The sequence below is a fragment of the Spea bombifrons genome, chromosome 8 (genome assembly GCF_027358695.1).
Source record: "Spea bombifrons isolate aSpeBom1 chromosome 8, aSpeBom1.2.pri, whole genome shotgun sequence".
NCBI lineage: Eukaryota > Metazoa > Chordata > Amphibia > Anura > Pelobatidae > Spea > Spea bombifrons.
Window position 1 is genome coordinate 6,718,338 of NC_071094.1, and position 25,921 is coordinate 6,744,258.

Consider the following 25,921-nt stretch of genomic DNA (forward strand, 5'->3'; position numbering starts at 1 on the left):
AACAGACATCGAGCTCCTGGGAGGAGATCCTGAAAGCTTGTGTCGCAGATCGGAGCAGAGACTTTTAAAACTGGTGGAGACGTCAAGAGATCAATGCTTGTGTGACCATTAGTGTCCTCCTCCCTGTACCATCAGAGCCTCCTCAACTAGCAGACCATGAGGACAAGCCAAGTAGTAGCCAATGTTAATATTAAAAAGTTTTGGAGCCTCTACGCTGACTTGGTTCTTATCGTACATTATGGATAATTTCAATCAACAAGGTGTAGAGGACCTGGTGTTGGTCTAAGTGGCATCGTCTGTTTTGTTAATATTTATGTTTTTGGGGAAACTATTAATATGAGGCTGGATTAACGGGTACACGGTCAGATCATGAAAAGCCACGGTGGCCCAGGTATGATGTCATTTAGCAGTTCTAGTTGATCTTTGTTGCATCAAGGTGTATTTGTAGCGTTAATGGTCTTGTGTCCTGGAGAAGACCAGATTGACCACGATCTCTCAAAAATATAGATGACCATTGATGCCGAATGTTGATAGGAATGGAATGTTAGTCACTTCCACCTCTGCTGGATTCCTATACCATGTATTGAAAACTCTCATTTTAAAGCACATGTGTCCTGATGTTAACCCTTTAAACCCACCACCTTCTTTTCAATATTTCCTAGTTTTCTAAGGACCCTGTTTTATGTAAAATTGGTTAAATCACAAGATACACGGGAAACGGTTTTCATTGTCTCTTGATACATTTGTATCCGTTCTGCAGATCCTTGGATGATAGTTGTTTTGATTGATAAACTTGTTAACTATTAACTTCTTCACCCAAATCTTTAACCTCTAGTACAGTTCACTTTTTTTTTTAAATTTCGAAGCAGTATAGCTAATACTTAATAACACTTATTAAACCAGGCCAGCTAACACGTATACTCTATTGCGCACAAAATGCATGCACACATTTTAGTTCACATGAAGAACAAAGTTCAGAGTTTGACCTGTCTGCGTGTCTCCGCATGGGGAGGGTGGGGGCTTCGCTCGTCTGCCTGCAGGACAGACGGCTGTCTATCACAGCTTCAACAAAGAGGATTCAAAACGAGTCACCCGTCAGTCTGTTCTTCTTCTACCCCTGTACAGGACAAGATGTCAAAGCGGGTCCATGCCCGGAGGTTGGAAGGGGTAGACGAAAATATCTGGTAAGCCTGCTGTTCTATAATGCTCCCTGCTGGGTTTCTAATATGTTATATACAGACAGAGAATGGCCTATGGCTACAAAGAAGAGGCTGAGGTCATTTTAAGAGAACCTGTCATCCACAGAAAAACATTTGATCTATACATTGCTAAGCTAAAATTGATCCAAAATGTATTGATCAAATATTTATTGCTCTACTACGGTTATTCGAATACTGGAAAGTGCGATCATAAATATTGCATTTTGGTTTATGTGTAATTATTCCTTCTAGAATCCAGGTAAAGAGAGATACTGATAGATTAATCTATCTATTTAGGGGGCAACAGCGTATAGCTGCTCCTGCACGCATTTGTCAATATAGGCTGATATCGTAAAAGGTACTAAAAGGATCCTGGAGGGAATCCAGTTGAATGATCGGTGTCTAGATCTAGTGGCAGATAATCCCAGGTACGGTCTCCTGCTAGATCAGCATGTTCAGCTTAGTAAAATACGATAGATCACTCTTGTTGACTTGGCTTTTCCAAAGCAAAGATCAATGCCCCATTGTCCTAAGACAGCCTGTCCATGTTCTAGGATACGTATCAACTGGTTACAAAAATTGGTACAGAAAACACTGATTTTAGTCAAAATGAGGTCTGGTAATGCAGTAAAGACAAGAGTCTCGGGATCTGACCCGTTATGTCTCTTCTTTTGCAGGGTAGAGTTTGTCAGCCTTGCCGAGGAGTATAAGACGGTGAACTTGGGACAGGGGTTCCCGGATTTCTCTCCTCCGCAATTTGCAAAGGAAGCTTTTGCTAATGCCATTACTGCTGAGCACTCCCCGCTGAACCAGTACACCCGAGCATTTGTAAGTATGAGCCATCTTCTGAACCCCACCGCCATTACTCTCGATCTGGCCTTTGCCAAAGAGCAAGAAGGGCATCTGCTGGGTGTTCAACCATCCTATCACAGGTGGACAGAGGGAGGAGAGTGGGGCAAGAGATTGCTTTAGGGTTTAGAACAGACATTGCATTTATAGAGCCCAGAAACTATGATATAAGGGATCTCTAGTACAGGTTTGCTGTAGTTTAGCACGACAACCTGCCCAGACGAGACAGAGCTATGAGGTGGAGGCACCATAAAGTGTGTTCAAGGGAGGGTTGTTTATAATAAAATGGAAAAAGCTAGATTTACAGATGGGCCTCCGCATCAGGACAACTGTCTTGAGCATCTTAACTTAGCTACAAAGTGTCCACAGTGGAACAAACAAACAATAAAATAAATATTTCTATTTGAATGGCAAAAAGGAAGAGGGTTCTGAACAACACGTCTAGCCGAAGAGCGCCACGATGACCATCTCTGTCTCCGGTTAACGAAATCATCTTGCGGGGGAAGATTTAGGTTTAAAATATCAAAGTCACAAAAATGGCCTGCGGAGAGTAGGCATGAGGAGTAGACTCACGAGTCCAACTGGTAGATCCCAAGAGCGCAACCCAGGAAGAAAGCCGCTGCCGTGGACACCTACGAGCTAATCTGGGCGTCCGTGGCCGTATACATTATTGTGTGATCCTTGATGCGTGTTTCACTTTTTGCAGGGACACCCTCCTCTGGTGAAGGTCCTTGCCCGTCTGTTTGGGCAGCTGCTTGGCCAGGATTTAGATCCCATTTCTAATGTCCTGGTGTCCGTGGGTGCCTATGGGGCATTATTCTGTACGTTCCAGGCCCTGGTGGATGAAGGAGATGAGGTAGATGAGCAATGAGATTTCTTTATCTTCTATGACACTGGATATGTTTTTATTGGGCGATCTTTAATACACCCAGCACCCATTACCAATAATGATCTGTTTTTTCCCATCACAATAACATCTTTAATGTGAGTTAGATTGTAAGCTCCTTAAGCCAAATGCTTTATTGTGTTTTTGTTTTTACAACTTAAGGTTATTATCATTGAACCATTCTTTGACTGCTATGAACCAATGGTAAAAATGGCTGGTGGAAAATGTGTATTCATCCCTCTTAGGCCGGTGAGTATTTTTCAGTCTTTTTGGTAGATTCCTTGCAGAATTCTTGTGTTTTTATATTTAAAGGGGAGTTCCATTACTGGCATTTTGATGACGCAGTACCTGTGGAAAATTGCTTTCAGGAGTGTTGACACATAGACATAGCCCCTTTCCTGGTCGGATTCTTTAGCCATAGTCTCTTTGGAAGTGGTAAGGAAGGTAGTTCCTTGGGGTGCCAGAGATGTCAGTCCATCTAGGTTAATCCTTAGCTCCATTGGGTTTTATCCTTGATAGCAGAACATCTGGCCTTATGGTTGAACAGTTGTTTTATTTTGTAGGAGACGACTGACGCAGAGAAACCCCTTAGCAGTTCAAACTGGCGGCTGGATCCCGATGAGCTTGCATCAAAGATCAACCAACGTACCAAGGCTCTCGTGATAAACACTCCTAACAACCCTCTGGGGAAGGTGAGTGTCCTCAAATGTTGGTCTTAAACCAGTTCCACAGCTCCAGTTATAGATTCGCTGTAAGAAATTCCACCCTCCATTGGGATTGTGAGATACTGAAGTGAGCACAGTCAGGACCAGGTTCTTAACTCACAGCTAAGGCTTTCAAACAATCAACCAGATTAGGTGTTCCCACAATCCCTAGACCGTGTTCACCATTCCTGAATGTCCTAGAATCCTTTGGCCATGTTTTGACGTGCAGGTTACTTAAATGTCGAATTACTAGGAATTCATTGTTTCGTTAATCACGTGTATGTCATCAGGTTTTCAGCAAGGAGGAGTTGGAGAGAATTGCAGACATTTGCGTGAAATACGATATATTATGCTTCAGCGACGAGGTGTACGAATGGTTGGTGTATGATGATAAGCAACATGTACGGATCGGTAAGTCCACTGAATCAGTGACCGCTTATGTGGTACAGACCTCCTTTCCATAGATCCTTTGAATGAATCTTTTTAGGACACTATACATGCCGATGGCCAACCTGAGTCTTGTCTAAATAAAATATATCTTTCATTACGTACGCTCAAACGTATTGATGACTAAACGGCTTTTTAACCACGGTGTTTCTTGGTGGTGGAGCCACCTGATGAGGCTCTGGAAGAGTTAATGATTAACTTAGTCCAAAGCAATGTCACTTGTGCAATCCTAGCTGACACCAGTCAGCAATAAGTAGAAGCTGTTTTGCATGAACAGTCCATGGGGGGACCGAAAAAGGATACAGCAGTGGAGGAAATCCAACTACTTATGATTCTTGCCGTATGTGGAACTGCAAGTAATAAAAAAGTTGGTGGACCAAATTCTTCAAATCATCAGAGATAAGAACAGAAGGTCGATTGGCCCTTGTTATAGGTGTTAGCCATTCCAACGCAGGACAAATCTTAGTATGGGGCAAACAGGGTGACTCCTGGTGATGGAGGTCATACATGTTGCACAAAATTGTCAACTACTCTTACAGAGCGCCAGGTTTAGGTCTATCTGACCTAATGGGAAAGATAGGCCAGACGTTGTTAGGGCTATCAATCCAACCAGGCCAATGCCATGTAAATCTAAATAATGCTGTAGGCATTCCTCAGCCTACTGGTCAGGTCAAATTTACTTTCCCTCTGGTGTGATTAAAGTGTTTCCGCTATGTTTGAGGGAGTCACACTCACACCGCGCCTATGGTAGCAGCAGAGTGCAGAGGTGAGCCTAGGGTTAGCGGTGCCTGGGTGCAGTATTTCCCATAACTAAAACACACACACATACAAACTCACTCTAACACCATACACTTATACACACACACACTATCTCCCTACCTTGCACCGGTAGCCCAAGGCTTACCCCTGACACCCTATGATTTCTGTGCTTTTTTTGACATCCATCTTGTTTATTCTTCTTTCCTTGGCAGCCAGTCTTCCCGGGATGTGGGAACGCACCATTACCATTGGAAGTGCGGGCAAGACATTCAGCGCCACTGGTTGGAAGGTGAAGAGACTATTTACCAAAACGTTGTTCTTTTGACATTACGTTAGGGAAATCCTAGATGTCTTCTCCTTGTTGCAGGTTGGCTGGGCCTTGGGGCCTGATCATCTACTGAAGCATTTGAGGACAGTCCATCAGAACTCGGTGTATCACTGTGCCACTGGAGCTCAGGTAAGACTCAACTTAGTCCTGATGCTCTAATGCTAAATAATGTACCTGTTTATTTACTCCCATCTTTGAGACATTTAAATATGGGCACATTCAACGTGGAAATATGTCATTTAAGGCTCGGGTTGTAATGATGTCATCGGTTCTTGCGCAGACACAGGGTCTTTTTATCTATTCTTCTTTTATATATTCATACAGGAGGCCGTGGCTCAGGGTTTTCAGAGGGAAGTAGAGAGGCTGGGAAAACCTGACTGTTACTTCGTACAACTGCGGAACCAACTGCAGAAAAAGCGGGACCGTCTGCGCCGGAGCCTGAGCGAGGTGGGAATGACGCCCATAAACCCCGAGGGATCTTATTTCATGGTCGCAGACATTTCGTGCTTCAGTAAGTTTATCCCTTTTAAAAATAGCAACTCCTGATCCATCCTCTTTATCCCTAATTTTGCCTCCTCTATTTTACGCCCTCTTTTTTAATTTAAATGTGATCTGCAATAGTGAATAAACTATTCTGCAGATGAGTTATATCAATCGTATTTGTTTATTTATTTGTGTAGTGTACTGCCCTCCTGAATAATCATTTTTTGGGTTTTTTTCCAATCCAGAATCTGTGGTACCGCCTCCCGCAGATCCCAACGTACCTTACGATCACCACTTTGTAAAATGGATGATGAAGAATAAGGTAAATTCATTCCATAGATTGATGAACACAAAAATATTAACACAAAAGGTGTGGGCCTAGGGTTAGCGGTGCCTAGGTGTACTATTTCTTCAGCACAAACCCATACCTAAAACACACGCATACTAACACCACTCACTCTATGCACTAACACACACTTACAGCAAATAGTAACCTGCACACACATGCTAACACCATACACTCATACATACACACTCATACCACTACTCACGCTAACACCATATAGTTATACACACACATGCTATAACCATTCACTCAAGCACCATACACTAACAAACACACCCCCATACACTTTAATACCATACACTAACACATACATTTTCACTCTCTCCCATTATCAGTGCACCTCACACAGCTCTCCGCTCCCTCTTACCTTGCGCTGGGCCGGCAAGCTGCCACCCTGCTGACCCCACTATTACCCCAAACTCTCATTACATGACCCCGTTACTGGACGCCTGGGTACACATGTAACCTGCCTTAGCATGTACCAGAAAGAATGGTTTGGTCTTAATCACCCAGCCTGACACCCTGACATGAAAGTCTATGGAGGAGCGGACTTAATTAGCATTGCCGTAAAGCATCAGCTCAGTGTGGTGTCTGAGCAGGGAAAGTCTCCCAAAATACCACATGACCGACAGCAATGGTGGCCTCCAGGTCTGCAGATAAATGTTTATTGCAATAAAATTAGATAAAACCAGGCTTTCTTCGGTGCTAAACTATATTACTGTATAAAGCACAATATTTCATTTTAATATCCAAAAACACATTGTATCCCAAAAACATATTGTATTGATATGGAGATCATAACATTAAAGACAGTTATTATTAGTATTATTTCAAAATTATTTAAAATGTTTATTAAACTACCATAATTGACATCTGTGTATAGCATTGATAATTAATGTGCTGATAGGTAGATTTCCATTTTGTGGTCATGTGACCCAGTAATAGAGTTGTTTAAATGTCTTCTGTTGCCATAGCAGCAGAAACACTTCCTATATTTGTTGTAGGGGCTTAAATCTTGTTTCTCCATTTGCAGAAATTGGCAGCCATACCAATGTCCGCGTTCTTTAGTGTCCCCCAAAAGAAGAACTTTGAGAATTTCATCAGGTTTTGCTTCGTAAAGGTAAATATTTTTGAGAATTCGTTTCGCCTAATTTTTGATCTACTTAATCTGAAATTGTTAACTTCAAAGGAGGAAAAATGTTTTAGAAGAAGAGGCCATAATCCAAAACAAGAGGGTCAGAGGTTTAGATGTAATATAAGGATGTTTTAGGTATGGTAGAGGCTAATACAGTAAGGGAATAGGGAATACAGTATGGGATAGGCATATGGCTCCTGAATCGAGACCAAGGACTGATTAAGGTTTGAGTCTTTACAGCAGGAAAAATGGGCGACTAGGTGGGGGGGGCAAATGGTTCTTCTTTGCAGTCAGATTCTTTGTAAACAACTTAGTAAACAACTGAGTTACAACTAATGCAACATAATAAAACATATAAAAAATAAATATAATATATAAAAAATATAATCTGTGTTTAATTCTCATATTTGGTTTTTTTTGTTCGGTTTTTAAGGAGGACGCTACTCTAGACGCAGCAGAGAAGATCCTGCAGAAGTGGAGCGAAGATATGGGTGCAAACGCAGCTCAGTGATGGGGTGACAGAACCATTAATGGGGCTGGATTTCCCATAAGCCGTACTAAAAAAATAGCAGGACTGTTTTCTTTGTATAGAGGTGCCCTGCTAGGCAACTGCGAGAGGTTGTATCTTAGCCCCACCATCACTGCTAACGCTCATCACTATTTCTACCTCTGGACCTACCCATAATGCCTTAGCAGAAAATAATAATGGCGTTTAAATGCGGCAGGGTGAGCAGGGCACCGGTAGTCTGTGTGCCCTGGAGTGCATTTGGCCAAATTCAGCCCTGACTAATAACTGCTAGGTTTGGCAGTATATATAGGAAGTCTGATGTGTTTGCAATGATTACAATCATAATTACAACTGTCTTGTGTTAAAAATAAATGATTTTCATAGATGGACTTCATCTCTGGTGGAGAAGAGCGCGTTCTGTTTTTTTTATGCTATTTACCATGATACTTACATAGATACATAGAATCTGTTGTCAGATCGGCCCCATCTTGTTGCTCGTTTCTCCCTCACTGTATTAACCTCTACCACCTCTGCTGGGAGACTGCTGCATTTATCTACCACCCTCTCAATAAAGTTCTGGAAAACTTCCTTACATAACTAATTGTCACTTGAGGTTGCAGTGCGCCATTGCTCCATGCGTCACTGGAAAAGCCCACCTTTCGCTGCCCGAGTATATGCCCCGTGCGGTGACATGCGGTGGACCTCCTCTAACTGGCAGTGACAGATTCTGGCCGACCAGTCCAGGGAGGTGGCCGTCCCGCTGCTCAATGGGACGGTTACAGGGGACATCTTTGATCTCCTCAATTGGCTCATTTACACAATGGTTGTGCAGACTCATCAGACCCCCATTAGAAGGCGCTGCGTGCCTTTAAGACACAGAGCGTGGGGTATGATGTCATATCCAGGTGCTTTGTGTCTTAAAGACACGGTACACCTATTAAGGCCGCGCAGACCCTGATGAAGAGGGGGTACATGGGGGCTCTGCCTTAGGAGGGTAAATGCATTGCTGCTAACTGCACATATATAACATTTGTTTGCCAAGAAACTGGTATGACCAATGCAAAGAGACAGCAGTCCAGGATGGTTGGCTGCTGTTGACGCCATTCTCACAGAATCGGTGAAGGCACCACAGGGCCGCCATTCTGCGTCTTAGTAAATGGCACATTCAAAGCCGGTTGACAAGCACCAGTCCGAGCGACAACCTCCATCTCTTGAGCTTCCACCTCTAGGAATGCCAACTGGCACCAGAAGTGCCTACTGGAAACATGGCACCAATTCCTCCGTTAAAGGGAAAGCCTCGCCAAAGAAGAATGCTTATTAAAGTACTTTGAGTAGGTTATAATAGCCACTCTCTAAAAGGTTTACCACTGAATCCTTACCACTGAAGCAGCCAATCAGTTGCAGGAGATGAGTCCCATTGAATTAGGGGAACATTTTCCACCTACCCCCAAGCGCAGCAAGGGAGATGGGGGAACCACATACATTTAAAAGGACCTCTCAGCCATCATATGCATTAAAGTTCAAACAATCTCAGAACTATTCTTAGGGATTCCTTAGGGTAACAATTATCTAATGATAATAAGCCCCAAAAACAAGGACTGGGCACTTTATTATGTTTTGTTCTATTGCTTTCAGTATTATGATGGAAAGATTAATAAAAAAAATAATCAAGATATAAAACAGGTAACAAAACAAGGACATATTACAACAATGAACAGTAAAAAGGGGGGTTTACTGAGTTTTGTATCCACAAATGTTCTGTTTGTGACCTGTGATGTGTTAAATAAAGTTAATTGAAGGAAAAAAAATCGAGGTTTACAGGCTGGCCAATCACACCCGTTGCTAGGGGATGCGTCCCAAAGCGGAGGTGCTGCATGCACCACGTGTTTTAAACATGGCGGAAAAGAGAGCTAGGCTGCAGCTGGTGAGTAATAAGCACTGGAGCTTAGTAAATACGGAGTCAGTGACATCAGAACCTAACTAAGGAGGTAGAATAATAATTCGACGGCATGAGACGGAGGGCATTCTAATGTGTGAATGGAACGTGACCTTTAACCCGCGTGTGTGGACTCTTATTAGGAGAGACAGGTATAGGCAGCACAGGGCTTTGTAATCTTGGGGTAAATGGGCAGATTCCCAGGGCCCCTCCTTGATAAGGTGCACTGTTCTGTAATGGCGTGAATATGGTTGACAGCTTACTTTTAAAAGAGACTGGTGTGACAGGGAGGCTTATTCATTAAAGGAAGAGTTGACAGGAGAGGGTTTCTTTTTATTTTAAGGGTGGTAGATAAATGGGGCAGCCTGTCAGCAGAAATGGTAAAGGCTAATAACGTGAGGGAATTTAAGCTTGGGATAGATGTATGGCCATACCTGTGAAGGTTTGGGACACAGCTAGGGCTGCCCACTGATATTGCAAGAGACTCCTCTATTTAAAGGGAAAATGGGCGGGAAGTGGGGCGTGGCAAGACCCGGAGGATTCTCCCAGAGTTCTCTGGGTCCAACCTACAGCGTTCCCAGGTATGCATACGGCTCCTGAATCCAAGACCAATGACTGATGATTTTCATCAGAAAAAAGGGGCAGATTATTTGGGGCCGACCGGGTTTTTACCTGCTGTCAGATTTTTTTATGTTTACAGGAGAGTTATGTTTCAATTTCCGGACTTCACTATAAATTATAAAGGTCCAACCCCAGTGAGGTTCTGCTGCGGGAAAAGCTTGGCCAGCCCTGACTAATGTAAAATTAAATCAGTGAGAGCTCTTCAGTCTCCTTATACATTGAATAATGCAGTGACAGCTCAACCCATCATATTGGAGAAAACTGCCGGTGTTGAGCCTTCATAATAAATAGTGAAATGAAGGAGTTAAAAACCACAACTCTCCGTTTCGTGACAAGTGTAATACATTAATCCAAATTCTTTACCAAAACCCATCCTAAATTATCGAATGTTTTTTTTAGGACACAGACAAGAAGATTGACTGGAGGAAACAGAAAGAGCAAAGTAAGAAAGCATTCTACTCGCCATCAGTTCAAGAAACGCTCTGCATCCTTAATGTCATAAAAGTTCTACAGACGGCCGATGGTCTCTTGTGCAGAAGCAAAGACATCATCAGTGCTTCCCTGTGGCTTTGTTGTCATGGAATATTATATACCATTCCAGAAAAGGATTTGTTTTAAGATACTATTGCATGTTTTGCCCGTCATATGTGTAAATAAAACACTTCAAGAATCTGATGCGATTGCAGGAAAAGAACAAAGAAAAAAATGGAGAGAGGAAAAGTTGCTAAAACAGTTGGAGAAAGCCCAGCAACAGCAAGAGATGGAGAGACGGGAAAAGGAAATGCGGAAGCCTGTGAATGGTATGGTGGGGAATATATCTATGCGTGTCAACCGTAGAAAACTAGTGACTTTACAGCTGCTTTGGAATTACAACTCCTATGATACTCAGCCACCATCCTAATAGAAAACTAGTATGCCTATTTATGGGCACTTGGTTCTAATTGCACAGCAGCAGTTGGCTGACCCCCTCTCTGTGAAGAGGGATCAAAGTAATTTGGAAACATCTAACAAAGAAACCCTGATGTGTTGTAATTTAGTGATACTGATGATGTTCTGTGTCTTGTTTTAGGACGCCGGCACACACTGAGCGTTGCTCTTCCTGGTTCCATTATGGATAATGCTCAGTCGCCAGAGTTGAGGACCTACCTGGCCGGACAGATTGCGAGAGCTTGTGCCATCTACTGTGTAGATGAGATTGTGATATTTGACGAGACCGGAGAAGGATCAAAGTATGCCTTTCAAGTTCACCACACGGCTGAGACCTCTTTCTGCGCCTGGCTGTCTCTTCACTAATATGTTGACTTGTCTGTTGCAGAAGTGTGGAAGGGAGCTTTGAAGGTGTTGGGAAGAAAGGACAAGGCTGTGTGCAAATGGCAAGAATACTGCAGTACCTAGAATGTCCTCAGTAAGTAAATGTATAGGTGGCCAACGTGGTTTTGGGTTTTTAGAGATTTTTAATTAATAGGGATGCTGACCACTAATCTGACTATTATTTTTTTATTTTTTCTATTCTCATTACTTTAGATACCTGAGAAAATCATTTTTCCCCAAGCATCCTGACTTGCAGTTTGCCGGTATGTTGTGCTAATAGTTTGCTTGTATAGGGGTTGATTTAATTCTCTGATGCTCCCCAAATACAGGTGCCCATGCATTAGCCTGTGAATGAAGCAGCTGGAAGCTGGGCCCAGCATTTTGGCTACAGCCACTAACTAACAAATAATAGTAAAAAAAAACCTATGGATCGGGGTACCTAAGAGTTGCCGTGGAATCTAGTTGACCGTCCACTGTGTTGACCCTTTAGAGACACCTGTTTGCTGCCGTTGTATACTTTATGGAGTGTTTTCTATTGGGTTGACAGTGAAAGTAGAATTCCGATCTCATTGTGTTCTTATAGGGCTCCTGAACCCACTGGACAGCCCTCATCATTTGAGGATAGATGAGGAGTCAGAGTATCGGGAAGGGGTCGTGCTGGACAGACCGACCAAGCCTGAAAAGGGCTCTTTTGTTAACTGTGGCCTGCGCAAGGTATAGAGTCATTTCAAACATTAACGCATTAACTAAAATCTTCTGTGAGCTCACATGATCAACCTAAATTCTGCAGACATCCACGATCCAGCCACCTGCTTATGAAAAGCATTGAAATTCAGCGATCGATATTTAATATACGCTAATAACCCTTTGCGCATGTTGTCTTCAGAGTGCCCGGGTGCAACTCTCGGTGAAATCGTCCTTGCGCAGGACTCTCTTGATAAATGTCTCGTGCAGGGACTTAAACGTTGGGTATGCTGTGAGCCGCCTGCTTTGTCCATAAAATAAAATGCTTTTCTAAAAAAACACCTGACCTGTGTTCCTTCACATGACAAATTTTGTGATCGAGAGGTCACAGCATTGTGGGATCTCAAAATATGTCTAATAAATGATTTATTTGAATTTCGTTACTTTAACTGAAGTGATAATGAATATATTTGTATCTTTACGAGAGGAATCATTGGGTTTTATTTGCGCTACTAAACAGAATTGTTTAGACGGTTAAATGTCTCTGTGTGTCCTGTGTCATAGGAGGTGCAGATAGACAAACAGCTCCAGGCTGGGATCAGAGTCACCGTGCATCTACACCCCGAAAAAGAAGGTAAGCTACGAAGGGTTAAGGTGTGTGTGTATATATATATAACCACTACATATTTTTAGGTGTCCAAAAGTTACATGTAGGTCCTGCTCCTACACAGTGTTTGCATTCATCGTAGGTCACAAATATTAATGTATGAATCGATAAATAATAATCTTCACCATATGCTTGAATTGTACTTATAGATTTTGGGCAAGTTAGGGATCGACAGGGGTTAAATTAAACATTTGGGGATGGAATGTACAAAGATGCCATTGTACAGCTCTGCTGAATATGACGGCGCTATATAAAACAAAAATAATAATCTGTAAGCAAGGTTATCCAAATACTATAGAAAAGAGGCTGTTTTTCATCTAAGTGTTTTGAATATTTTTATTTTAACTCTTTCAGACAAAAGAGTAAGGAAAGGAATTGTTGTCTCCCCGCAAACGCCAAGTACGGAGGGTGGTCTGTATTGGGGGTACAGAGTGAGACTCGCATCTTGTCTAAGTGAGTAACGCCATTTTCCATACACATACATGCTGCGGGCCTGACCCCTATGGTTCGGACAATAAACTAGGGGTTTTTTTTTATCTTCAGGTTCGGTTTTCTCTGAATGCCCCTTTAAGGACGGCTATGATCTTTCCATTGGAACTTCTGAGAGAGGAAGTAGTGTGGAAAGTGCGACTTTACCAGAGTTCAGGTAAATCCAGTTACGTGCTTGATAGCCACAAGTATTAAGGCTAAAAAAGTTAAGTGCATCTCCCATAATGCTCTTTCAGCTAAGGGGCTGGCTGAGGAGTATGGGAGATGTAGTCCTGCTGGAGGGCCGCAGGTTGGACACCCCTGGTTTGGTGCAAAAGGAACGTGGCCTTGGCCCTTTTGCTATCATAGACACATTGCTTTTAAGATCATATTAGTGTAACGCGCCATGTTTATGTTGTCAGCGCCACTAATATAGTTTAGACAGTAATTAGATTCTTAATGTTTATGGTCCGTTGTAAAGAAAACTTTGCGCTTTTTGTACCGCTCTGTTTATGTTGTGTTTCCATTGGTCACCGCTGCTCTTGGGTTGTGTTGACATGCAGACACGCACTGGTAGTGTTCGGTGGTCTGCAAGGACTGGAAGCCAGCGTTGATAGTGACCAAAACTTGGATGTCACAGAACCCAGTATCCTGTTCAACCACTATTTAAACACCTGTCCAGGGCAAGGCAGCCGGACCATCAGGACAGAGGTGAGTAAGAAGGTGTAAGCACCGCAGTGTCGGGGTTTAGTGAATACGTTCCCTTTTGACTTGTGGTTTCCGGTATTATTTGTAGGAAGCTATTTTGATTTCTCTGGCTGTACTGAAGCCCAGAATAGAAGCCGCGGTCCAAAGTACCAAAGGAAGCTGAACATTGCTGTCGAACCAATCCCAGGACTCGAAACCTGTTATGTCATCGGGTAATGATGTCATTCTGTGGACCAGAAGCTGTTCTATTGAAGGTCTTCCACTCATCTTTGCCAAGGACTTTTGTTTGTAAAGAGACATCTTTCATTGACTTTTTTCACCTTTTATATAACAGATTTATCACCAACAAATGGATTAAGTCAATATAAACCTTAATCTGTCCATGTCCCGCTTACTGCATAATTCTCGATATCCAAATAAAAGGTATTTGGGAAAGATTGCATTTGTCTGTATCTTACCCCGATTTATTAGGCAATAAAGTTTAATACATCAATGGTAAAGAAAAATATACATTTATATTTAATATGACATGTAAATTATTTAAGAAAACAAATAGTTTATAGAGCTTTACAATGAAGATCCTCTGTACTGCGGAACCATACCATTATTTTGTCAGTGGGGTAGGAAGTCATTGCTATACAGGTGGACCCAGCGATGTTCCTTGTCATTCTATTAATGTAGCCACGTAATAAATAGCATTGTATTACATTCATATCTTTTTATAGAGCATAACTCTTCTAAACGCCGGCTGCTGCCTCCTGGCATTAAGGATAAATGTTGCTTCACAGTGACTTAGAAATAGCAGCTTGATTGTACGGTCTTCTAGTCCAGTAGAGAGGTTGATCGAGGAGTCCTGGTCACTTCCCACCGGCGCTGATGGCCTTTAGGCTGTTGGTACTTTTCAAAAGATTGGGGACGAATAATAACCCCGCCGCACGTTCGATGCTCTCTATGGGCACCAGAAAGCGATCCAGTGGGATCTTTTCATCCACAGGGGAGTTTGGCATTACGTAGGGTCGCAGCTCGATTTCTCCACTGAACTTCTCCAAGACCACCACCTTAAAAAAGTGTGTGGGGACGGCCACGTTATTTTTACCGATCACCTGGTACTTCACGAACATCTTGCCGTCGGGTTCCATCCTGTAAAAATGAAAAGTCTCAGCTTCTGCATGGGTGAGTGCGCTCTGTGTGAACCGGGACAAAAAAAACACCCCCAACTGTCTGTATGTATATAATTATATATATAACATACACACTATGGTTTAAAAGTTGGGGTCAATCAGTGTCAACAAATGGTGGACTACGGAGGACGAGACCTGCTAATTTTTCGTTTTGGTAGAAGGCGTATTAGTCGCAGGGCGCTTTAATATGCATTCTTCTACAGCAGGGGTGTCAGTAAACTGCCCATTTAAGACCCTGGGGCAGTTTATACATTTACCTGGGCAGGAAGAGGGGTCCGGTGCACACATAAACATTTTTATGGCTTTTCGTTAGCCCCCGGCAGTATTTCTCCAGGTTATTCCAGGCATTTTGGTTGAGGTGAGGATTCTGTAAAAATGAAAGTCCGAGCATTAGATAGCAGCATCATATTCCGTAGCGCTGTACAATGAGTTCAGAGAATGTCCGATGCGTGTATAGGAATTCCTTTACATGTGTTTGGTAGCCCCACGTAAACATCGCGTACCCCGTCTGGAGTGGCTAATAGCGGCCGCTTCGACCTAAGCCCTATTGCTTTTATTAGCCACGATCCTTAAGGATCCTGAGAGAGAGGAGATGAGAGTGGCCTTTAAATACATAAAGTACATGAGGGAAGTTAAGTATAAATTGACATGAACTTTTTAGGGGAGGTACTAAGTGCTGAGTGACAGCTGTAACCCCTCCCCCAAGAGGTTCTGCGGTAGCTGGGCCCTTTATTCCTTTACCTGGGGATACACGTTGCTCAGCATGAAGGTGTCATCCATTGCCTTCTGGCTCCACTTGTGGTTGGCTGCCGCCGCCATGTGGCCTCTGTCGAAGCCGGAACCCCGGTAGTCGGAGTTGGCGGCCCGGTGATACGGATGCACCGAGTCGTCCTCCCGAAACTCGCTCCCCCGCCGGTCCGCGCTGCCCTGTAGCCGCTCGCCGTTCAGCTGCTCCAGGACCCAGGCGGGCCCGCGGAGCCGGGGATCATAGCTCAGCACGTGAGACTCCCGGCTCTTTAACTGGCTAAACCCCGGGAGGCCGAAACGTGCGATACCGGCTGCGGGGGGTACAGACAGCTCGCTCGCGGCTTCCACACACATGCCACCGATACCGGCATCTCCCCGTAACCTCCAGCCCGTTACCCCGGCTCCGAGCGCGGCTCCAATGGCTAAGGAGACCCCGGAGATGAGTGCCCGAGCGCGGAAGCCCATGTCCCTTCAGCAGGTCACCTTCCCCAGGCGCACACTGACTTAAAGCGGCACAGTGGGCCCCACCCCCTCCTTCAATGCAGGAAATGCCCTGAATGCGATTGCCGCTTTTAGTATTCTGTATTAATGTATCTACTTTTAAGTTACACATCAGGACTGTTTTTCAAATTGCATTTGCCTAAAAAACCTATTTATTAAAGCATCTCGGGCTAAATCACTAGTGACAGCTCATATAAGCGGTGTCATACCTCCCAAGTGTCCCAAGTCACAGTCCCTCTTTTCTATGAGCTGAAAATGTTTGCTGGGTATGAGGGGATCGCAGGGTTCTACGGCCCTAAAAGCCCCAATAATGTGTATAGAAACAGCAGGATATGGCTTTATAAATTAAACTGTAAATGAAGTAATTCAATATGATCAGTATAACTCTCACCACACATAATGCAATTCAAATAAACTACTAAATTTATTGAGACAAAACTAAATTCACACAACATAGAAAAAACATACGGACATCCGCTCGCCGCTGCAACACATCCATGAGACCAGCTATTACGTGCTACATGCAGATGGAGGAACACGATTTGGCCAAGACAGCAGCGGTCAAAGACTGTACAGGAACATATAGAAATCAACAAAGAAAAGTAACACTTTGTAATATTATCTACGTCAAAAACTTAGAGAGGATTATGAAAAAAAAAACGGTCCTGTTGTATTTCCCAGTTTACAGCTACAGCCAATGCAACGCACGTTTAAGATGTGTTATCACAAACGTTGGTAAAAAATCCCTAACCATAAGTAATTAGTTATAAAACTTATTTGGACCTTCACATTCTATTTTCTAACATAGTGGGGGAAGCAATTTTTATTTGCGCTGCTCATTTCCTGTTCAGATTGTTAGGGAAGCATTTCTCAGGAAGTGAGATGTGCAAAGAGAAAATCCTTCCCCCCAGCTTGGAAAACCGCCGCAATATTAAATGTGGGTCCCCCCCCCTGTGTATTGCGCTCTTTCCTTTTGGGAATTATATGTATTTTAGCTATCTTTATTGCCATAAAAGAAGAGTCCAGGAACAGAACTGCCTTTTTAAATAGGAATACTGTGCACCCCCTTAATATGATTTAGGGGTTCGCTTTGTACCAAACGAATTTGGTAAAGGTATTTAAGAAATATATATATATAAAAACAAAATATATAAAATAAATGGACCCGGTTTACAATCCAAGTAAAAATCTATTTCAGATCAAACTAAACATTACTTAAACATTACAATTTGACATTTCAGTAACCAAAGAGCAGATGGAGGGTTAGGGACTGAAGAGAGACGCTACGGTTGGCTGATAACAGTCTACCAGCAGACTGACGAGGAATCGAGGCATTATGGGTGTGAAATCCACGAGTAAAGCATTGCTGTTCCATGCATGGGTGGCCACATAATGTATAGGCACATGTGACGTATAGGAACAGTCATGGCGCTCATCCACAAGCCCGAGGCTGAAACCCAGGGAGTAGTGTGGACCGGGAGGTGTTTAGGTGCATAATCGAAGTGTGATGTCACCCTACTATAGCGTAATACAACCTCAGAAACATTCTCTTCATGTGTAGTAGTGACAAAAACAAAACACGCCAAACGGGTCATAGTCCAAAGGAAATCAGATCTTCTTGAGTCGGCGAGTGTACGTTGGCTGATCTGGAGCAGCAGAGTTCAGGGCCCCCCCGGAGCGGGGCAGTAGGAGTTAGTGTGGAAATTTGCCGTTATGAACAGAGCAGAACCTACACGGATCCCCAAGGTGTCTTACGGAAAGGGACCATCTGCGAAACAGGAACTGTCTGGTGCCGGCCTAGAGTGTTGGGACATCACCGTCTTCTCTTTGCTTTATTTGGAGTCCTGCAGCTCCTTGGCTTTCTTCAAAATGGGGAGCACATCGCCATCCGAAAGGGGGTAATCCTGCAAAGGCGGTAGGAAACGGAATCAATGTGACCGTGGTAACACTTTTGGGAAAACCTTAACCCATCCTACCTATTGTAAATAGCCATGTAAATAAAAAAATAAAAAACCTGCTCCTTTGGGTTGACTCTAAGAGACGCCTCCCCTCAACAAAAACATAGAACGTGCCGACAGATCAGCTCCATTTCCCCCCCCCCCATCTATCCTGCTGCAAAGACTTAAACCTTAATCAGTCGTTGGTCTCATCTTAAATTCAGGAGCCATATGCCTATCCTATGCATTTTTAAATTCCCTCACTGTATATTAAATTCCCTCACTGTATAAGCCTCTGCCACTTCTGCTGGGAGGCGGTTTCGTTTATCTACCACCCTTTCAGTAAAGTCCTTGAATGTATAGTCATTCATAAACAGAACATTATTAATAGAAGCTTTACATGGAATTTTACCTGAAGCAGCCTCATATTCGTTGTGAAATCTCCTTCTAGTAATTGACCACGGATTAATCTGCCAAAAACACGTTTACCAGTCGAGCTATTAAAATACTGCCAGCTTTGTTAAAAAACGTCAAATTTTAACCCAAAAGAGTACCTCTTCTACCTAAAAATGGAAAGTTATAATGTGCAACAAAGTGTTCTTACAAATAATTCAACCAAATTCACCATTAAGAACAAAATCTGGCAAACTTTTTTTATCATATTTTTTAATGGAACCGCAGTTATAATTATAACACATTTCTAACAAGGAACCTTTGCACTGGAATATTATTCTTCTGTAAATAACATCTGTGTTATCATACAGACACAGGGCCAGAATGGGAAATAAGATGATAATCGCAGAGTGGGAATTATTTTTGTCTCTATAGTTTGAATGTAGGCAGCTGCTCTGCCGTTACAGTTTGGGGGGAGATGGTGTGACCCTGAACAGAGGTCTATTTTCCCTGAATGATCACTTACATGAGCATAGCACATAAAACTCTCAAGAGGAAGTCGAATCTCTTCTCGTCTGCAAATAGTGAATCCCAGATCCGGATGACATCAGGAAGCACGAATTCTTGGGAAAGCAGAAGAGTCAGCCAACGGAAGGCAAAGAACTGAGGCTTGATGTTCTGTTCTTGCTGGAGAGGCCAAGTAAAAAAAAAACAAAAAAAAAAAACAAAAAAAAAAAAACAGATCAGATTTCAGGAAGAGATGTTATTCCAGAGACGTTAAACCAGAGATTGATAAAATAATAAAGTCAGATTATAATGCAGACGCTGAGACATAAACATGAACAAGTTTGGACCTTACAGGCACCCAGAAAAAAATCTCTTTAGTCGAATCCCTCCCAAAGCATATCTTCACCATGTCTGCCTTGATTGGCTGTAACCCAAGGATTCTCACCAATTTCAGGTAGAGCTCCTCGTCCTCCTCTTTCAGGGTAGAGTAAACCTTCTCCATCTTGGAGGTTATTCCACACTGGGAGTCATCGAGACTCTTAATGAAGTTGTCTCTGATCTCTGCCATCAGATTCGTGAAGCAGAAGAAAGTGTCGGCTTCTGCGTGCTCTGATGTGATGGAAGGAGAACGAGATTAGGCTAATCATAGCACTGGATTGCTCTGTCAAGTTGGTCTTATTCATATATAATGACTGTTGTCATCTACCTATCTGCAGGCAAATACTGGCTGTAACATAATTGCAAAAGGGTTTTCTAACCATCAATTAGCGTTTTAAACTTAAACTTGGATCAGGGAACACAACGTGCCATTGGAACACAGGAGTGATGGGAGTGATAAAGGGCCATTGGGACACAGGAGTGATGGGAGTGACAAAGGGCCATTGGAACACAGGAGTGATGGGCATGATAAATGGCTTCTGTACGCCTATGAAGAGACTCCATTAACAATCAGCTGCTTCCAGCTACAATAGTCATTTATAACATTAACCCCGTCTGCGCTGGATTTCTGTTCCATTTCATATGATACTAATGGACACAATTTGATTTTGTTTCAAAAACAAGGACATTTCTAAGTGACCCCAAACCTTTGAACTGTAGCGTACATTCCGGTGAAATCACTCTGTGCTTCAATATTATGTCTAGAATCTATTACGTCATTAGAAAGATTTGTAAAACACCAGGTGAATGTAACAATCCGTTAAAGATATTTGGAAAAAAAGAAGGATAGGTGCGATATGTCTGTTAATGTGCAAGCAAGAGACGGATGCCTTTATTCCCATACTAACCCTGTTCTCACCTTTCCACAAACTGTTGGGGTTTGTAGCAAAAGTGTAGTAAATCGGCCCTACGATTTCATTCATGCCTTGCACGTAGGCTATGCCAGGGTTCAGCTTAGCGTAGATGAACAGGATTCTCTCCACCACCTCCCAGTGAGCCTCGCAGCCATTGGGTAAAGGGTCATACTCATTCAATGGGTATGAAGTTGACGTCTTTAACGGGGAGCTCACCTAGATGGAACAACGACAAGCAATGTATAAAACTTCTGAAATAATTCAAAGCCTACGGAATTCGGGTCGCCAATTAAAATACTCTAAATGGTACATAAAGAAATACAGCGGGTATCTTCCAGCGGTACTTTCTACATTTGCCATTCCCAAGTACATCTGTGTTGAGCCACACCACAATATGACATCAGCTTTATTATAATCTTTCCTTCGAGACAAACAGTGTGATGTAATCACAGACCGTACAAATACAAAGTCACATGGAAAACGGATGCAGTTACCATAGCAACCAAAGGGATGTTCCTATTGCTGCTCCACTATTTGGCATGTTATACATAACCCCATGAGGTCATCTGTTTTTCATTTTTGTTCCCCATTAACACTCAGTATCTAATTCTTTTAAGGAATAGATACAGACGTAATACATATTGAGATTCAGTTCTTACATAAGTGAGTCCGCTTCTGTTTTGAGCCACTGTTTGGGACTTTAGAGTGGTCTGCTCCACGCGCTTCCAAAGGGTCTCGTATTCGTTCTGGTGGTCCATAATTAAACGGCAGGGGTACTCGGTGGGGTTGAGGAAAAATGAAAAATCAGGGCACAGCCTCCTGCGTGAACAAAGATTCAATAAAACAAAGATATGTATAGACTGAAACATACAATTTGATGGAAGATCAAAACCATTCAGCCCATCTAGTCTGTCTTTTTTTTCTTTTTTCTTCTGCAAAAACATCTACTCTTAACCTTGCCCGGCTTTGCCTTATGCACGTTTAAATTCCCTCACTGTATTAACCTCTACCACTTCTGCTGGGAGACTGTTCCATTTATCTACCACTCTCTCAATGGAAAGCACTCCCTTGCACTACAACTAAGCCTCTGACCCTCTGGTTTTAGACAAAGACCTAGTCTAGTATTTCAACTCAGCATATAGTTTCTTGAAATTCTGCACAGTATTAAGGACCCTGCAGATGCCTTAAATTTACTGACCGCAAAATACATCACAAAAAAATATTACTTAAAAGTCGGTCATTTTTGCGTTAAGTATCCTTCGAGATATTGGCTATTTCCGACATCATGGGATTTAAGAAGTAGAAAACTTTATATTATTGTTGTTTTAATTACTATTACTTCCAAGACTTACCAGCAGTTACCTACGTTCTCTAACTTACGTAAAGACGTCCTGTTCTTATCACTTACCTGACATCCTTATCTATCTGCAGCAACACTTCATTATCTTTGAAGTATGTGTTCCACCGACTGTCCGGGTTTGGATTTAGCGGCTGAAAGAAATTCAGACTTTAATTCTGGTTTTATAAACAATATATATATATATATATATATAAATAGGCTATAAATAAGCTATAAGAACAAGAAACATACAGCATCATGGTTATTGGGGCATAAGGATTTTAACGTTTAAAGTAGCTGAAAAGCTATAATTCAAACATATAATTTTTTTTTTAACGGGAAACAGGCATTTAAAATTTGATCCCACAATGGTTTTGCTGTAGCATATCTGCCTTCTATGGATACTTTATGTGCTGCTTTAACAGGTTTATGGGTAATCATTTGTGGCGAGTATCATACTTTACTTTTCTACTTACATGATCTTCTAAAGTCACATCCTCCCTGGATATGCCAAACTTGACTTTGGCGATCCCCGGCCGTATCATCATCTCTTTCAGGAAGTGGGCATATGTTTCTCTGTAAATAAAAAGAGATGAATCGTGTCACAAAGCATGGAAATAATCTACAAAGTAGGCCTCCGGCCTGCTCTCCATATTATTAAACTGATGATACTGAATGGGTATTTAGAATGAATAAAAGTTGCTTGCCAAATAAATAGTGGAATAAATAAATGAGTAAGACTAGCTAATTCAGATACAGATGATCGATTCTCCAGCGAACTCCGCATTTAGTGAATGCATCCTAGAGAAGGAAGTCTCACGTGAGATGTTGAAGAGGATGAGTTGATGTCCGGATTTAGGAAGGAAGAGAGATGAGTTATAAGGGAGTGAAGAGAGGTCACTGGAGCTAGAATTGGGTAATATCAGCATTTAAAAAGGGTTGAGTACGTCTCCAGCAGAGGATGTAAACACCGAATAGCTCTGGGCTGAGCTCGGCATAGATGTGCCAGTAAGGAAACAATGATGGGTGCTTAAAGGAGAAAAATCAGGAAGAGGGAAAGTCAAGGACTAAACAATATGACTTCTATGTGGACCAGTGATCTAAAATGTTTATGGGACATATATCTATTCCTATACGTATCCATATCCATCACATTACATAACATCAGAATAGCTTTATGCCTATCCCATGCATGCTTTAATTCCTTCACTGCATTAGCCTCTTAACCACTTCTGCTGGGAGGCTGTTCCATTTATCTACTACCCACCAGGCTTTGAGAGGATATGAAACGCACAATGCAAGTCTATAAGAATAAGAAGCAAGTACCAAGAACATTCACAGCCCATTTAATGTGTCTGTTTGGAAGTTATAAATAGACTACTAATAAAGCGCAACCTTTGTCTGTAGCCTGCTATGCATTATGGGAGTTGTAGATCCCAAAAATGTGCCTATTGATGCATGCAATTCAACACAAGAGCACCTTTATATTTTTTGTACTTGTCATACCATTCATGCCTAAACTCATTAAGTGGCCGTGACAACTGATATTTCTGGACTCACCTCTGTTTCTCCAGCACAGAATCCCATAGCGATCGTTCTGCGGGGAGATAGTTTAGTAATATCTGGGGGAAAAAAGAAAATATACAAATATTGTGAAGAAGTATAGTTAAAACTTTGTATAATTAAAATAAAAACTACAATAACTAGAACTCACCTTCCAACAGAGACACCGAATTCCTCCTTCAAATGGGATTCCTATGAAGAAAATGACATGTATATAATCCAATATGTAGTACAGTCTAATGCCCCTAACATCCCCAAAATAGAAGAATGCATATTAAAATACTCTATATATAGCTATGCTGATTCCAGCACTGAAATGTATCTGACAGACAGCATTCTGCATAAGAAACACTTGATCTGCATATTTGGGCAGCAAGAGGACAGTGATAACAACACAGAATTATCAAAGAATTCAAATTAAAACATGTTCATGATTCGCTGCATATGCCGAGTTCAATAAATCCGGAATAGGCGTCCTTAAAGGAAAAAAGCAGGTCTTCGGCATATTAACTAATTCCAGTTTTGATTGTTAATCATCTATTAGGTGAAACTAGGAGAACGGAATCTTAATTACAGCATTCGTGCCAAGATTACTTTAAAAAAGTAGGGTTTGTTTTCTTTTCTACCTAATAAGCCAAAATCCAGCATTTTGACTAAATACAGGATAAAGTACACCTTACCGCTAAAGCAAAGCTCCCTTAACACGGGCAGGTTGATGTGCGCTTCACTGAGAATGCTCTGGAACTTCGCAATCCTAGACATGATGAGAAAATACGCGTCAAATAACACTGCAAATACCTTACTAAAAAATAACATATGTCAACACTATGTTACGTAAATTAAATACAAATTAAAACGATACAATATAAGCTGGAAACGGGAATATTAAAAAAAAAAACACGTTTAATCACAGTTCACAAAGAACGTTACTATAGATATCGCGATCATGCGTCACACGCTGAATAATAAACCTGCCATTTAACTCATTTGCTGCCACATCAGTGTCTAATTACGATTTGCCCTACATCGCCTCTAATAAATTGCCTTTCAGGCAACCTGTCACACACCACACTAGTCCTCATGGGGTTAAATCGCTCATTCAGCAAACAAAACCACCCATAAAACTCATGTATGAGTAATAAAGACAACCATTTTATAGCTGTTATATATAAACTGCCACATAACGTTAACGACAATGCACTCACTCCTGAGGTATAGACAACTGTCACCCAGGACCACCTCCCCCTGTGCACCCGTGGCCACTGTCACATAAAAGTCACTTCCCTGCCGTCTAACAGCACGCCACGGGCCACCTTCCTCTCCGTATCCCGTATCACTTGCCACTAAAACCGGTTACCGAAGCCTGGAGCTTCTCTTACTTGGTCTTGTGCAGACTCGACATGTTGACTTCCGGTGGGTTTAGAGATGCGGTGGGTGGGTAGAAACATTCCGGCAGGAAACAGGAATAGTGATGGGAAGTTCGGATCATTAAAGTGAATCGGATCATTTCGATTCGTTCACTGAAATGATCCGATTCATGATCCGGATCTTCGGATCACTCAGTGTGTCTGCACGGAGTTACTGTTTTCCAGTAACTCTGTGCAGGCACACTAACGATTGGCCCCGCCCCTTTCATTATGAATCCTCCCCCCTGCCTCCAGTGATGTCAATGAAGGCAGAGAGTCGTTCAAAGATTCGGATCTTACAGGGATCCGAATCTTACAGTGATCCGGATCACTGTAAGATCCGGATCATTGTAAGATCCGGATCATTGTAAGATCCGGATCATTGTAAGATCCGGATCTTTGAACGACTCTCTGCCTTCATTGGCATTCTAATCATTCAGAGAATGTCACCATACTGTTATAAATAAATACATTAATAATCACTGCCCCCAGGATTTACATTCCCCTTTACCTGCAACTGCACCTTAAGCTAACTTTATTAAATTAATTAAATTAACCCTCACCATTAAATTAACCCTAAACACCCCATCAACCATGACTGCCCTAAAATTAACCCTTAACACCCCATCAACCATGACTGCCCCTAAAATTAACCCTTAACACCCCATTAACCATAACTGCCCCCAAATTAACCCTAAACACCCCATTAAGCATAACTGCCCCTAAATTAACCCTAAACACCCCATTAAGCATAACTGCCCCCAAATTAACCCTAAACACCCCATTAAGCATAACTGCCCCCAAATTAACACTAAAGACCCCATTAAGCATAACTGCCCCAAATTAACACTAAAGACCCCATTAAGCATAACTGCCCCCAAATTAACCCTAAACACCCCATTAAGCATAACTGCCCCCAAATTAACCCTAAACACCTCATTAAGCATAAATGCCCCTAAATTAACACTAAAGACCCCATTAAGCATAACTGCCCCCAAATTAACCCTAAACACCTC

General features: G+C 42.2%; 3 protein-coding genes across 3 annotated transcripts; 1 reads left to right on the forward strand and 2 right to left on the reverse strand.

Annotated features, from left to right (window-relative positions):
* Nucleotides 1-904: 904 nt before the first annotated feature.
* On the forward strand, nucleotides 905-14,476 carry LOC128503280 (uncharacterized). Its single transcript, XM_053473326.1, has 24 exons — nucleotides 905-1,184; nucleotides 1,877-2,027; nucleotides 2,755-2,904; nucleotides 3,097-3,183; nucleotides 3,498-3,626; nucleotides 3,929-4,049; nucleotides 5,057-5,133; nucleotides 5,212-5,301; nucleotides 5,497-5,683; nucleotides 5,901-5,977; nucleotides 7,035-7,121; nucleotides 7,570-7,629; nucleotides 9,491-9,568; nucleotides 10,601-10,643; nucleotides 10,888-11,001; nucleotides 11,271-11,430; nucleotides 11,517-11,606; nucleotides 11,726-11,775; nucleotides 12,096-12,226; nucleotides 12,761-12,830; nucleotides 13,218-13,316; nucleotides 13,407-13,509; nucleotides 13,895-14,042; nucleotides 14,128-14,476. The coding sequence occupies exons 1-24, from the start codon at nucleotides 937-939 to the stop codon at nucleotides 14,200-14,202; spliced, it is 2,625 nt and encodes an 874-aa protein (XP_053329301.1). The 5' UTR covers nucleotides 905-936; the 3' UTR covers nucleotides 14,203-14,476.
* On the reverse strand, nucleotides 14,341-16,454 carry ENDOG (endonuclease G). The gene is made up of 3 exons (XM_053472560.1): nucleotides 15,962-16,454; nucleotides 15,478-15,587; nucleotides 14,341-15,179 (listed from the first exon to the last, which is right to left on the reverse strand). The coding sequence occupies exons 1-3, from the start codon at nucleotides 16,430-16,432 to the stop codon at nucleotides 14,897-14,899; spliced, it is 864 nt and encodes a 287-aa protein (XP_053328535.1). The 5' UTR covers nucleotides 16,433-16,454; the 3' UTR covers nucleotides 14,341-14,896.
* Nucleotides 16,455-16,868: 414 nt separating this feature from the next.
* Nucleotides 16,869-24,925, reverse strand: TBC1D13 (TBC1 domain family member 13). The gene is made up of 12 exons (XM_053472559.1): nucleotides 24,879-24,925; nucleotides 24,180-24,253; nucleotides 23,651-23,691; nucleotides 23,497-23,558; nucleotides 22,413-22,512; nucleotides 22,006-22,088; nucleotides 21,257-21,416; nucleotides 20,603-20,813; nucleotides 19,751-19,914; nucleotides 19,325-19,485; nucleotides 18,818-18,875; nucleotides 16,869-18,372 (listed from the first exon to the last, which is right to left on the reverse strand). Exons 1-12 carry the CDS (start codon nucleotides 24,899-24,901, stop codon nucleotides 18,301-18,303), a joined length of 1,209 nt encoding a protein of 402 aa, XP_053328534.1. The 5' UTR covers nucleotides 24,902-24,925; the 3' UTR covers nucleotides 16,869-18,300.
* Between the last annotated feature and the right edge of the window lie 996 nt (nucleotides 24,926-25,921).